Here is a 15,593-nt window from a genome sequence, read left to right on the forward strand (position 1 = left end):
AATGCATATGTGGGGATTGAATATGCAAAATACTCTCAGCAAGATGTTCTCTTAGTGCAGGTATATTTTGCTAAAGCCTTTGATACTATGCAATAAAATTCCATCTCACAAACTATGAAATCCCTGGAATTTGGGGAGAAAATGCAACATCTTATTTACTGGCTATAGCAAGATAGCACAACTGCTAGCATATTGGCAGGAGATATTACTGATCAGTGGACTCTTTTTTGTTCGCTACGGCAAGGCTATCCTCTCAATGCTTTATTTTACGCCATTGCTACTCATCCTATGCTTCGATATATGGATCACTTGCTAGCTACAGGAGCTTTGCATGGTTTGGAGATACATGGTAGCAAGCCATTGATTGCACATGCATATGCTGATGATTCTTTTTTCTTGCCCCAGAACACAGAGAGGGATCTCTCGTGCCTCATGCATGCTCTATCTTTATATGGCCTGGTTGCTGGTCTGCATGTGAACTTTCAGAAATAAAAAATTCTCCCTCTCCATGACAAAGCTTGGCATCATAATTTATGGCCGAGGGACATACTTTCACCCACCCAGCTTGTACGCCATCTTGGCTATCCATTGGGATGGACAGTCACTCGTCGTCGTCAATAGATGGACTGGGTCCTTGATATCCTTAAAAAGAAGCTAAAATAATGGAAGTTGGCCAATTGGCCTTTACATGTCCGAAATCGCATTGTTCAATCCATACTGGTGGCATACATCTAGTTTTATTTTCCCTTGATGAAGTTTACCAAGAAGGACATTGCTTTCATTATGTCCAATATTACAGAGATTTTCTGGAAGTCCCACTATCGCCGCAAAGCCCTCAGGCCTCTTTTAGTAGACCACCTTTGCTCTCCTAAAATGCATGGGGGACTGAATATCCTCAATATACACATGCATATTCTGCCTCACAAAGGGAAACTGATGCTGCAGTTTATGCAAGGTGATCAGCCATGGATCTGTATGATAAGGCATTTGATTTTGCACTTATTTTCCTATGTTTTTGGTCGCTGGCATGGGACTTTCTATTTGGCCACATTGAAGGCAAAGTAATGGGATGTTCATTTGTTATGTGCTTACTTTCTGATTGGAAGCATATAGTTTCCCACCTTAAATGGAATGGGAGAGATACTCTTGCAGCAAACTCCTTGTGTGCTGAGAACATTCATTGGTCCAAGGTGTTCTCACCTCCTTTGGCTTTGCAGGAATCTTGTCGTTCTTACTTTCTTTGCTCTAAAGGAATTTTGCAAGTGAATGATGTGATTGATCCTACTAGTATGGTCATCTCTTTTCCAGCAGAGCAGTAATACAATATGCTTTGGGATAGCACTATAGACCATTATGGCATTTACTATCACAGAAGCTCCGAAATTTTCAGCCAATTCCATGTCGAGGTTGGTGATTGCCTCAAAGATTGGGTTCTTTGTTCAGATAATTATGTTTGCCGTGGGCTATTACTAGATGACATCACAATTGCATCTATGTACAAGGTTTTGCTGCCTCCTCCTTGGGTTTCTTCTCATGCTAATTGTATATGGTCTATGGCACGCACCCCTTGATGGTGGCGGAAAAGATTGCAGCATACTTGGGATTCAAAACTCCCTCTTCGGCAAAAATTCTTTTTATGGCGAGTTTTGATTGGGGTTCTTCCCTTTGGACAGCTCCTAGCTCATCATCACATTGCACCTGCCATGTGTAGACGATGTCTGTCCTTGAGGGAGTCTATGCCTCACCTCTTTTGGCATTGCCCTGACTCATAGGATTTCTTGCTTCTGTTGCAACAATGGCTTCGGGCTCGTTTTCCCAGTGCATCTTTTGAAAAACATTTTTGTTGTTTGGCTTTCATTCGGATAGGCAGGGTTTTGATCTTCTTTTTTACTAGGTTCGTTATTGGGCTTGATGGACCCTATGAAAGAACCACAACCATTGGGTCTTTGTTGATCCTGCTCTTCCTAAGTATCAGTTCTTCCGAGCATCTCTACGAAAATCGTTTTATGATTGTCTACTTGCGCGGGATTTAGATTATATTGCTTTCTTGTCATATAATGATATCTTTGATCCTTGTAACTAGAGGTCCCCCCTTTCGGGACTGATTATTGCAATATAATCTTTAATGGATTTCACCCACCCCAAAAAAAAAAAGTGTGTGTTTGGCTTTTTGGAATTCAACAATGCAACTAGGGGTTTGATTTGTTCTTCACTTGGGTTCGTTACTAGGCACTCGACTCTATAAGCATGCTTCAAGACATGGACCACCTCATAGCCATAGATACTTTGCTGGTTTAGATATTCATGGAAGAAAGCCCATGATTGTGCAAGCTTATGCTGATGATTCCTTGTTTACTTCTAAGAATACTGAGAAAGATCTTTCGCAACTCATGTGGGCTTAATCATTGTATGGGTTGGCTATTGGTCTACAAGTGAATTTCAAAAAATCTAGTATCTCTCATGGCCATAGATTGGGAAGGGTGAACCTAGGAATTCCCCTCCCATCGCCCCCGTACATCTGGCCCTCCAAATATGCCAAGCTGCAATGCTAGCGAGAATCTCCCATGATGTGTCTACTGAAGCATGAGCAGCTCTGAAAGGAGTGAAGAGAACATCCTAGAGAGAACATGATTCCACAGGGTGTCTTCATATCCTCGCTTGTCTGTATTCCCAAAGGCAGTGTTGAACTGACTCAACAACTGCGTGGCGTCGAGGACAAGTAGGGTCAGCCCCAAACCTGGATCTCCATAGGTTCACTACAATCCCTCCATGCATAGCAAGCTACAATGACATGCCAAAGGCTGGCATTATGTTTTGTGCCCTAGTAAAATTGTTTTGCCTAGTCAACTTGTTCGCCCTTTGGGTTATCCTTTTGTCACTCGTTGCCTGCAAACGGATTGGGTACTCACACAGCTCAAAAAGAAGTTGCAATATTGGAAGTTAGTTACTTGGCCATGCATGTCTGACTTCATATCACTCTATCAATTTTAGTTGCATATATATCGTTCTATTTACCTTGATGATGTTTGGCAAGAAAGATATTGCATGCTTCATTCTGGCGGTCCAAGCATGGCCATAAGAGCCTTAGATTACTCTCCATGCAGCATTTTTTCACCAAGATTGCATGGTGGTTTACATATCCTCAATATCCATATACACAATTTGGCACATAAGGGGAAAATGATGCTGGAATTTCTGCAAGGTGATCAGCCTTGGGCTGCTATGATGCATCACTTGCTCTCACATATGACTACTTATGCTTTTGGCCATTGGCATCCCACTCAATGGGATTTTCTTTTGGGTTATATTGATGGCGGAGTTGAGGGTTCCCCCTTTGTTTCCTGAATGTTTTCGGACTCCAAGGAAATATTCTCTCATCTTAAATGGCATAGTCATGACTCTCTTGCTGGAATTCTATGTGTGCTGAGAGTTTGCATTGGTCAAAGGAGTTTGCTCATCCATTGGCTTTGTAGGAGCTCAGATGCTTGTATTTCATCGATCGTAGAGGGATTCAGTTTGTTGGAGATCTGCTACATGCTGATGGTACTATGCTATCTTTTCCTGCCCTTCCTTTCCTCAGCTTCAACAAGGAGATTTTTGATTCAGCTTTTGGTGACTGGTGAGGCCTTTCCCGTACTTTGGCTGGAAATTCCTTCAGTCAAAGGTGTGGTTGCTCTTTTCCGTTTTCCTCTTCCTCTTCTGCTTCTTTCCCTTTTTGCAGTGGTGGCTCCTTGCCTTATCTTGGAGAGGAAGTTTCTTGGCGGTGACCCTTGTCTGGCCAGAGGGGCTCTCATGGCAGCACCCTCGAATCCCACTGCCATATTAAGGTCCTTCTCTCCCCGGAAGAGAAGCAACAGGTGCAACATGCAGTTCAATCATTGCAAGACAAAGCAATGATAGGAAGGATCGTTGGCCTCACGCCTACAAGGCGAAAGGTGTGTGACTAGATCCAGGTGAGCTTGGCACTGGAGGGTGATCACAGTCGGGAGGTCACCATCGACGGAAGGGGCACTTGGTGTATCTTTTCCCATGGTACCATGGACTCACTTTAGAGGATATGGACACGACACATCACGTCCCCCGCTTTCCAAGGCTCTCGAGAGAGTAGGACCACCTCTTGCATAGAGGAGGAGCTGGGGTGGAGGAGGCAACGGAGGAGGGGCTGCTGTGACAGAAGGGGGAGGCGGAGGGGGAGGGGGTGGGTTGGGGGAGAGGGGCGGGCAAGTGGTGATGGATGCTACAGCGGGAGGTGGGGGCAGAGGGGACGGAGGCTACAAGGGAGGGTGAGGGGTGGGACGGGGGGGGAGGATGGCTCTCCAAAAAAGAGGCTGCCCGGGAGAGGGCTTGGTAGTAGCAGTGATATGTTTGCCCCCAAAACGCATCCGATCTACTGGACGCTTCAGCAATGCACTGATAGGTTTGGGGTAGATGGTGCCGGTGGTAGAGAGAAGCACTTGGGAATAGTCCATTTTCATTATCTGTGGTAGGGACCCTTGGAGAGAGGCATCTAGGCCTCCAGTCTTAGCTTCTCCTTTGAGTAGTGGTGCCATGATGTACTTCTCGAGCGACTAGACATGTTTTACATGGGGGACTAGGCGATACACAGGGGAGGAGCCAGTGGTATTCTGGTAGGCATGACGGTGTTCGAGTAATCTTGCAGCTAGAGCAGCCCTGACGAGGGCTTCCCTAGAAGGGGATCTACATTCCTAATTCTTTGCTACAGGAGCAGGAAATGCAAGAGGTGATGGCAAAGATTTGGAGTTTGTCAATTGGTGACCCATATGTAGGATGGGCATCGAGGACAGCAAAGGTGATCTAGAGGAACAGTGAGGAGTTGTTTTTCCAGGCTTTGAGCCGCTGCCGCCTTCTTCAGGCACGCGAGCTTGTGTTGGGGTGGGACTTGGCCTCTATTGAGTGGCTCAAAGAGGGGGACCTTGGGTCACAGTGGCTAGCTAATAGGTACAAGTGTGCACGGCCGGACCTTCAGGACATGGAGACACGGTAGGCAAAGTTCTCATGCCATTCCTCTAGATTCCATTGGGTGTAGCAGGGGGATAGGATGACTAGGTAGTTCTTCCAATCCACAAGACCTAGATCAGCGGAGACACACTTGGAGAGATTGAGAGACTCAGATGATCACATGCACTCGGACAGATTGAGAGACTCAGACAATCGCATGCTCAGACCCTCCAGAGATTCTTGAGCTGACTACAGAGTTTATTCTAGGCTGAGGAGGAGTCTCCCCAAGTGATTGCAGCTACGGAGAGAGTTTGGGATCATGTTCCGTCAGTAGTATCCATGAGCATGAGCCAATATCTTGAGGTGCCTTTCACTGATCAGGAGCTTTCAGAGGCTCTCAAGGAATTCCCTTGCAGAAGTGCCAAGGAGAGGATGGTTTGACACCGACCTTCTTCGGTTGCTTCTGGATATACATTTGCACTCCCCTTCGTGTAACTTTTCAAGAGATTTTTTATGCTTCCTCACTCCATGAGTTGCAGGTGGATTTGTTTGATCCCGAAAGGGGGAGACAGAGCTGACCTTCAACAATGGAGGCCAATCACCCTGTTGGACACAACCTACAAGATCTTGACCAAGGTTTTGAGTCTGCGATTGCGGCCTCATGTTGTAGACATCATCTATGGCACCCAGACACGGTTTGTTCAAGAACGTAGTATCTTGGAAAAAATATTTACCTTTTGGGAAGCTATCGACTAGGCTCGGAGCTGCAACCTCTCACTATTCTTCTCTTGGACTTTGAGAAGGCATATGATAGGGTGGAGTGGCCCTTCCTAGAGGGCACTATGCAACAGTTAGACTTTTCAGACAGGTGGATTAGAGAGGTTTCTGGCCTCTATGCTAGTAGCTCTTGTCAGATGCTTGGTGGCCATACAGGAGAGGCCTTCTCTCTCTTGCCCCCCTCACCCGTTTCCTCTTTTAGCTCGTAGCGGAGGCTTTAAGCTACTTCTTGCGTTCACAGGCCGGGGGTCTGATAGCGATGAGGCTCCCAATTCGGCAGGAGGAGCTGGTGGATTCAAAGTTTGCAAACGAAACAACACTTTATGTGGAGGGTTCCGTAGTAGCGAGCCTTCAGGCGGTCAGGAAGGCTCTAGCCACCTATCGTGCGGCATCTGGAGCTAAGATCAACTAGGCCAAATCAGTTGGCCTCCTTACAATAACTCAGAAGGTCCAGGAGGTATGAGATTGGGGGGCGACCCTACATAGCCTCTTGTTGGTGCTTTCGCAGGCGGCGCTTTATGAGGCAGCCTAGGTGCCTGGTGTGCAACTTCCTTTTCAGGTTTTGATGGCACTCAGAACACTCGAGCCAGAGTGGCATGGCAGACTATGATTTTGCCCACAGGCACAGGGAGGTCTTGTCATTATTGATCAAGAGATGCAGAGCAGAGCCCTCTTGGGCAAGCTGGTGGTACGGGGACTAACTCCAGGCCATGAGCCCTGGAAGCTATTGTTACAGCGTGGGTTCCTCAGGGACACTCCTTGGATAGGTGGTCAGTGGAAGACGTCCTACAGATGGATTTTATCAGTGGCTCCTCTCACGGGAAAGGGCTCTCCCTTGATGAGAAGCCTTTTAGGGGTCTGGAAGCGCTTGTCTCCAAGTCTTATTCGGGCCAGCCCCTTTTGTGGTGAGGAGTTCAATAGACAACATCTTTTGTGGCATCCGGAGGTATGGGATCTAGAAGGATGCGTGCTTGGTCAACGGACACATATTGGTTGGGCATAGTGGGATAGCGGCTGTGCAAGACCTTTTGGGACGTGGAGGCAGCTCCCTATGGATGAGGAGGACAGCGAGAGCAGGCACTTACTCATCTGCGAGGTGCATGTGCCAGGGTGGCAGAGATAGATGCAACGATACCAGCAGATTCGTGGTGGGAGGGGTTGAGCACCACATGGACTCTCCATTGTTGGTCAGGGTAGTTTTCTAGGACTGGAGTGCCTCTTAGGGTATAGCTTCTCAATTAGACAGTGGTTTCCTTTTGGCACATGTACTACATGGTAGGTGAGGTAGGCCTGCTGACAGTAGAGCTTGACAGAGACCGTTGGGATGAGGTTGGACTTGCCTGGCACTGGATTAGAATTGTAGGCCGCTTGGGCAAGACCTGGACTATCGACTCGGACTCAGTTCTTTCAGAGCAGGAGGGACCACACTGGAGACTTTATTTGGGGGAGGGTTGTCCTCTTAGGGATATTTAGTGGGATCCAAGGGAGTGGTTTTGGCCCGCCGCTCCATTAGGGCTCTTAGACAGAGTGGAGGAGGTGCCTTTCTTCTCCTACACGACACGTATTGGCCGCCCTCTGTAGCTAGAGGCAGCAACTGGACCCCATCAAAGGAGCGTCATTGGGTAGAGCAGGAGGTCCCTAGACAGGTCATCTCCCGTTCCTGGTCGAAACTCGGGAGTAGCTTGCAATCTTAAAAGATCTCATGCTTCCTTTGGATGGTAGCTCATGGAGGCTTGCCCATCAGCCCTTGGTTGGAGTAGATGCAGGTGGATGACATATGCCACTATTGTACGGACCAACTGATGGAGACGATCCCTCACTGTCTTTGGGGCTGCCCTGTAACACAACAGAGTTGGTCAATATCTTTGAGGATAGTGGCCTGCACTCATCATGGAGCGAGACTTCACCTAGGGGGGCCATGTGGTTCACAGAGGGAGGGCATGCGTTTTCGATACATCCCACCGCTCCAACCTTCCGGATTCAGGGTTGGCCAAGATCAAGGCACATGAGGTGGTGCCTTAGCCGTGTTTGCTCAACGCCTTCGCTAGAGGATAGCGTGGCGGAGATAGTCGCCAGCATCACTACCTAGCATATCTAGGTTGCCCGTTATAGTTGGATGATGGGAGACAACAGACTACTCTAGCGGCCACTCTGCTTGCCATTTGCCAGGACATCATCCAAACCCTTTGTGCCACTTAGAAGCAAGGGACTCTCGGTTCTAGAGCGATTGCTGGGCGAAAGCGTTTCTGCGAGGATTGACCTATAAGCATTTTCTATATCCTCACTGCACTAGGTATTCGGTATAGCCCGCCACCTTGGTTGTTAGCCCTTGTTCCAGAGATTCCCTAGGCTGTATGCTGGGTTCTCAGGAAATAGGTTGGCCCTTTTATGGCGATAACCAGCTCTTTCTATTTTATCAATGTCAACACCGTCTTTTGGTTTTGCTGATTTTGTATGGTTTTTTCAAGCATAAATAGAAGTTCCTTTTCTCTTGAAAAGAAGAAGAAAGGAAACTCCGGAAAAATGGGATCACCAAAGACTATGAGTTCTGTATTTCCATCACCAATAAGGAACCCAAGTGAAAAAACGATCAAACCTTGCCTCTGTGGATGGATCCTAAATAACTAGAAGTGCTTGCCAAAAAAATCACCAAGAAACCGAGCTCTGAGACGTTGCTGGAGAAAGTAGAAAAAGTCACGAGTCTCATGATAGTGCCAATAGAGATGAGACAAAGATTCCCTTGGAGCCAGACATCTATGATAGATTGCAGGAGCAATGTGTTTGTATGCGAGGATTCGGCCAAATGGAATAGTTGCAAGCATCACTAGCCACAAGAAAACCTGTTGATGAAGATGCAGTTCGCAGCTCCAAATCAGCCTCAATCTTTTCTGCCACCACTTTGCATTACCATCCATAGACCATTCTGGTTGGCTCGATCTACAATCCAAGGTGGAGGCATCAAAATATCACGGTAAATTCTGAAAATACTGCTGTAAGTCTTCATCAAACTGCCAAGTAGCGTCGGAGTCGTCCAGATCTCGAGCATTCATGACTGGCTGAGTAAAGATATACTTTAAAGAGTGATGGTCTGTCTTGACCACAGAGTCGGCTCCCATGAGATAATGTTTCCAAGAGCAATAAGCATGTACAATGGCAAGAAACTCCTTATCATAAACCGGATATCAGGTTTGGATATCAGAATGTTTATGGCTGTCAAAAGCAATAACTCTGCCTTCTTGCATCAAGACTGCTCCTGTAGCGATGTCGGAAGCGTTGGTCATGACCTCAAACGGAAGGTTTGGGTCAGCAATAGCCATAACTGGTGTGATAGTGAGTGCTTGCTTGAGTTGTTGGAAACTATACTCTGTTTCGGGAAGCCATTGAAAAACTGCTGTGCTTTTCAATAATTCGGACATAGGAGCTGCAATTTCGGAAAACTGATAGACCTTTGTATGGTAGAAGTTTGCCAATCCGAGAAAAGAGCGGACATCATGAACATTCTTAGGAGTAGGCCAGTTTCGGATTACCTCGACCTTCTTGAGATCCACAGAGATGCCTTGAGCGGAAATAACATGTCCCAAATATTCGAGTTGGGTCTTGAAGAACTCACTCTTCTCAATGTTGATGTAGAGAGAATTTGCATGGAGAACTTCAAAAACTTGGTGAAGATGTTGTTTGTGCCCATGTAGGGATCTGCTGAAAACGAGGATGTCATCGAGGTAAACGATGACGAACTTATCGAGGAAAGGCCTAAAGATGTCGTTCATTAATGTCATGAATGTGGCCGGGGCATTGTTTAACCCAAAAGACATGACCAAACATTCATAGTGTCCATACTTTGTTCGAAAAGCTGTCTTGTACTCATTGCCTTCTCGTATGCGAATTTGATGATAACCTGAACGAAGATCAATCTTTGAGAATTGTGTTGCGTGTAGAAGTTGATCGAAGAGGTCATCGATGCGAGGCAATGGATACTTGTTTTTTATAGTGAGTTTGTTGAGGGCTCGGTAGTCGATGCAGAGGCGCATTGACTTATTCTTTTTTTCACAAGTAGTACAGGAGATCCGACAGGGCTGCGACTGGGCCGAATGTGACCTTTGTCGAGTAGTTCGGTGACCTGTCTTTGGATTTCTTCATTTTGAGTGTAAGAAACCCGATAAGGAGGTTTCGACGGTGGATTACTGCCTGGAATAAGTTCGATTGGGTGATCCACTGGTCGTCGAGGTGGTAACTGCTTTGGCAATTCCTGTGGAAAAATATCCAGGTAAGGCTGGAAAAAAGGTTGGTTGAGGTATTTAGGAGGATCCTTTGTTGGTGTCTCCTCGACTGCCGTAACCAATAGAAGTGAAGTCTTTACGTGACGTTTACGAACCCACTTCTTTACTTGTAGGGCAAAGGCAACTGGGGTTGAAGGAGAGTCCCTAGAACCAGTTAGCTCAATAAGTTTTCCCTGGTGGACAAACCGGATAGTATGGCTGCGAAAACTGATTGATGGATCATAGTCGTAGAGCCACTGTTGTCCAAGTATGACATCGTACCGAGAAAGAGGCATGATGTCGAAGTTCAACTTGTCCGTATAATGTTGGATGCGAAAAGACAAGTTTTTGATCCTGGTGTTGCACAAGAAAGTCGTTCCATTTGCAAGTTCAATTTGATAGTCAATGAGACTAGGACTGGTGGTCAACCGAAGTTTGTCGACCATAGAACTGGCTAGGAAGTTATGAGAGCAGCCACTGTCGATGAGGATAGTGACCGTTGTTCCACGAATCGATCCTTGAACACAAAGTACTTGAGTGGCCAGGGAAGGTTCGGGGTTGCTGGCAAGGCTCAGGTGGATGGTATTCACCATTCGAACAGCTTTGCCTTTCTTGTCTTGTGCTGGGGTAGCATCTTCTGTTTGGGAAGTGCTAGGTTCCATATTGGAATTTTGCTTTGGTCGCTTAGGACAATCGAACCATCTATGGTCACCTGTACAGATGGTACAAAGTCCTTTTGTGCTGGAGCTGTTCTGCTTGTCAGTGGCCGCACCTTTATGTTGGGGATGTCGGTAATGACTTTGAGAAGAAGAAGAAGCGCGATCCTTGGAGGAGTGCTTCTGTTGGAATCCAGCAAATGATTTCTGAGGCTTTCGGGGATCTTGAGACTGTCGTTGACCTTGATTACCGAAGTTTTTTCGAAACCTGGTGTTATCTTGAGGGCGAGCACCTTTGGCCAGAGGAGAGTTCTGTGTGCGATTAGCACTCTGCTTCCCTGTGTTTTGGAAATCTATAATGCGCTCTGCGTAAGCAATAGCGCCATCTGTGGTGGTGATGTTTGCTTTAAGGACATCAATGCGTAACGAGGGATTTAGGCCTGAGATGAAAGCATGAAGGCGATCATCCTCAGTTAAACCATCAATCTCCAGCACCAATGTGGTGAACTGAGAGATGTAGGAAGACAGGGAGCCTGTTTGCTCCAACTGTCGGAGTTTTGAACGTGCTTGAAAGTCCGCATTAGCAGGTATGAACTGCTTACGGAGCACGTGTTCAAAACGTTCCCATGTTAACACACTTTTGCCATCCTTTAAGCGTCTTTGCCACCATAGAAAAGCTATATCCTTGAGGAGGGAGGCTGCCAAGGCGATCTTTTTGCCTTCAGTGAGGTCAACAGTATCAAAATACATGCGCATTTTTGCGAGCCATTGGTCAACTGTTCAACGATTGCGTTGACCAGTGTAGGCTTCCGGAAGTTTGATGTCAAGTCTTTTAGTTTTGGAAGCTTGAAGTAAACGGTAGAGGGCACGTAGTTCAGTGTTTTCTACCTCTGGTGGGAATGAATCCGCATAGTCGTCTGGTTGCATCACGTCATCCTCTATATGTGTAGTACTTTGAGAATCTTAAAGTTGTTGACCTTTCTGGACCAAGTCGGAAATGCTGTCCTGAAGCTGGGAAATTTGAAGTTGCAATAGCGATTCGCCTTGTACGTTGACTTCAAGGGTCTTTTTTGGACTTGATTCTTTGATCTCTGGAGAGGCTTCACGCGAGCGTTGCGACATATCGGAGATCCCTGTGAGAAAAGCCCGAACTTGCGCTCTAGTTTGTACCATTCCTGGAAGAAGATTCGGGCTGCTCCCTGAGGTTGCTCATGTTGGAGGGGGCAGGCGAGGCAGGATGGAACCACCAGTGGAAGTCTGGTAAAGGAGGTCCTGTCTGAGGTAACACTAGTGATGCCGAAAGTGGTGTTACTGCTCGTGAGAGGACAGGAGTAGGTTGCAGAGTCCATGGATCTGAGAAAGGATAAGGAGCTGCTGTCGGAAGTGGAGGATATCCAGGAGAAGGAGTGCCTTCAGAGTGTAAATACTGTCTTGGAGAAGGTACAACCTGTAGAGGAGGATATCTGGGAGCTGAAGGAGGTGGAGAGTACCCTGGAGATGCCGAAGGTGAGGGGTAAAATTCTCTCCAAAGATGGACAGCAAACTCTTGAGGGATATCGGGTTCTGGATATCTTCGTGTCTCGTGGAACACAACCTGTACTGTGCTGAGGAAATAATGTAACTGAGGTGCCTCACGCAGAAGATATAGGATGTGGTCCAAATCACTAGGAGGGCACGTGACACAGATGACCCAAGATGCAAAAGCTCCGAAATGGGCTGGTTGTGCAATCTGAACACGATATTGTGTGGTAGATGATGCCTGAGGTGTCCTTGAAATGCCGGGTGAATTACCAAGGGTTTCCATGCTTTAAGGGAGATTCTTTCATTTGCTGTAGTTTGTTAATGACAAGAGAATCCTTAAAAGCAGATTGGAAAGACTCCACCTGGCAATAATTTAATTTGCCAAATTGTTGCGTAGAAGAAGGCTGCAAATCGCTGTCCGGAGATCCATGTTGCAGTGGTTTGCGAGGAGCGGATCGAGGCTTGTCTGGTCCGGGTTATTAACAGGCTGTCTTCATTGTGAGAGGAGGCTGCAACTGGTGCTGATTTGGCAGGAAAAGATGGCAAAAAACAAGGGGGGGGGCTGCAAGCTGTCAATGGCGAAAAACTGGTTGCAGTTCCCAGGGCTAGACTTCGCAGATAAGGCAGGGCTGTCACGGATTTCACGCTGCAGGCTGGCAGGGAAATAGCAGGTAACCAGGGCCGCAATGGCGATGCAAGGCTGCGCAGTTAGGCTGGCTTGGCTGGCAAAGCAAATGACTGCGCAGGGAGGGCCTGCGTGCTGGTGAGGCAAATGACTGCGCAGGGGGCTGGCGTGCTGGCGAGGCTAGGGCTGCGCAGGAATGCTGGCGTGCTGGCGAGGCTAGGGCTGCGCAGGGGCTTGCGTGCAGATCCGTACCGTCCACGGGCTGAGGCGGCGGCTGCTGCAGCGAGATCTGTACGGTGCAGGCCGTACGGAATAAGAAGGTGCGCCTCTTTTCGTTGGGGCTGCCTAAAATGGTTAGTTGCCCAAAAATTAATTTGGGGGTTTAGTTAACCCTAGGGCAGCTAGGGTAAACCTAAGGGCCTATAGGGGCTGGGTTTATTTATTTTTTTCCTTTTTACCCCTCTAGGTACCCTTTTATAGGTGCTTGGTGCCTAAAAGGTGTGCCTATTCGAAGGGGTGTGACCCTTGGAATAGGTGCACCTTTTCATGAAGGGGTGTGTCCCTGTTTTTAAAAGGGGTGTCCCTACATGAATAGGTGTGTCCTTTTGTCCACGATGGGGTGTGTCCCTTGAGTGAGGAGTCGAGACTCTTCATCAAAAGGTGTGTCCGATGGTGGAAAAGGTGCATCCCTTGGTTTTGGGACAGGCCAAGCACCTGAAAAGACACGATTTTTGTCGTGTCCATTCACATCAACTCGTGATGTGTGGGAGATGGAGAGGCCATAGATGACTTTAGGCAGGGTTGGCGCTAAAAATTTTTACACTCATCCTCTCCATCTCTTCCATGCACAATGTGCACGGATATCCTTCTAGCGGAAAAGATGTATCAGATCGGCGCTAGAAGGTGGGAGGCATTTCCTACAGACAGGAGCGAATTTTGCTCTGATACCACTGTAAGAAATCCTAGATTTACTATATTTAGAAATGTGCTAAGGAACAGAAAGGAGACTGAAATAGCAGAGAACAAGGAATAATTGTATTGCTTGAATGTCTGTAGGGTAGATGTAGTTGTCATCCATACAATTGGGCCTCTCTTATATAGAGAGTGAAGAGTCACACATGAAAAGGTGTGTACTCCAAAGGGTATGTGCATGAAGAGGTGTGTACCCCTTGTGAAGGGTGTGACCCTTGATGAGAGGGTACATTACAATAGAAATGTCTCTTCAATAGGATGTCTCTTGTGAAGGGTTGTGCCTCATTAGGAAGTGTCCCGTCAAAAGGGCAAGTGTCCCGTCGAAAGGGCATACCCTTCCACAAGTGTCCATTCATCAAACCATCCATAAGTCTGGAAATAGAGAAAGGAATACGTCACAGATCGTGACATGAGGGAGGGCTGAAGGTGAAGGCAACTAAGCTAGTAAGGAAACGGTAGGAGGAGCGATGGGGAGCAGTGTCTCTTCAACCAATAATTTGACATTCAGAGGACACATATATCAGAATGTAACAGCTCCAGGATATCTTGAACCCTTCTTTGGGAGCTTTACATGTTCAAATAGCCAAACCTTTCATGCCCCAGAAATTTTTTCCTGCTTAATTGAGAGATGTAGGCCTTGAAGTCAGGCATAGATGATGTTAGTTTATAAAGGCCTTTTCCATCTCAAAAAGGCATCTTCCATAAGTCAGTTTAAGTAAGAATGTCAGCGGTATTATCAAAAGCCATTGCTTCAAAATGTAAGATTACAAAAACAGTCGAGCAATAGATAGATAGGAAAAAAAAGGGCTGACAGATTAAAGCTAATTCCGCTGGGCAACTGAACCCGTTAACCTGGGCTTTTTTGTTAAAAAACAAGGAAGTCTCCAAGTACTTGACATTGTTACTATTGGCAATATTCACTCTGCAGGGCAACCCACACAAACAGTTCTTCAACACTAGGACTTGACTGTTAAGCTAGCTGTGAAACTTAAAAAAAAAGGATCTAACATTTCAGCAGTGTCAATAAAGTTGATTCCGAAATCACTAGCCATGTTCAGCTGTCTAACAGCATCTGCATAAGAATTTTGCTCCCCAAAAGTCATGGTACCTATACACAAGTTTACAGAGTCAGGTTCCTTGAAGTATGCCTCCTTGAATAAAAGAAATCATTAAAACTGCCTCCTTGAATAAAAGAAATCATTAAAACTGTTTAAATATTGCAAAGACATCTCAAGATTCAAAAAACCTCAGTCTGCCCACAAATACAATCCTACTTCTTGAAGAAATGGCTATCGGACTTTTCAGTCTTTGACTGCTCATGGAAACTTTAGGTCATGTAATTATAAAATAGGGGGTGATAATTGAGATGTCTTTAAGCTTTTTTTACTTTTTTTTTAAAGTTCTTCCTCTTCTTCCAACACTATCATCTCCCATTTGACTGCTAGTTCGATAGTAGCCCCTAGATCTACCATCTCTTTAATTTTTCATTTCCTACAAAGAGCCGATGTGAGACCATTAATGAAACTCTTGTTGACCAGGGGTTTAGTCAACTCATCTTTTTGGAGTGACCCAACAACTCTGTGGCTTGATCTGTATAGCTCTCAACCCGCTCATTTGAATTTTGCTTTAGTTGTTAAACTGCATTCAGGGTCATCTAATAGCTTTTTTCTTTACTAACTTAGCACACATGGATTCAAGGCTTTACCCGAGAAACGAAAATGCCATTGATGAAAACTTAAAAAAAACTCCCCTAGAAAGGGTACAAAGACAAGAGAAGATGAGATTTCTCCTGGCTGGTGCTATATGGGGTGATCCCTCATACAACAG

The 15,593-nt window shown here is 46.3% G+C and overlaps 1 protein-coding gene across 3 annotated transcripts in view; it reads right to left on the bottom strand.

Moving 5' to 3' along the window:
• LOC147888267 (uncharacterized) overlaps nucleotides 1–15,593 on the bottom strand; it is a 112,355-nt gene that overhangs the window by 84,850 nt on the left and 11,912 nt on the right. For all 3 annotated transcript variants that reach the window (XR_015543108.1, XM_087393500.1, XM_087393499.1), the window contains exon 2: nucleotides 14,775–14,874. Coding sequence is in view for 2 of the 3 variants with exons in the window: in XM_087393500.1 (XP_087249626.1) it covers nucleotides 14,775–14,874 (100 nt within the window). In the remaining variant the exon portion in view is untranslated. The remainder of the gene's footprint in view (nucleotides 1–14,774; nucleotides 14,875–15,593) is intronic.

Source organism: Dipteris shenzhenensis, chromosome 22 (genome assembly GCF_047967505.1).
Source record: "Dipteris shenzhenensis isolate YYH24624 ecotype China chromosome 22, Dip_SZ_1.0, whole genome shotgun sequence".
Classification (NCBI taxonomy): Eukaryota; Viridiplantae; Streptophyta; class Polypodiopsida; order Gleicheniales; family Dipteridaceae; genus Dipteris; species Dipteris shenzhenensis.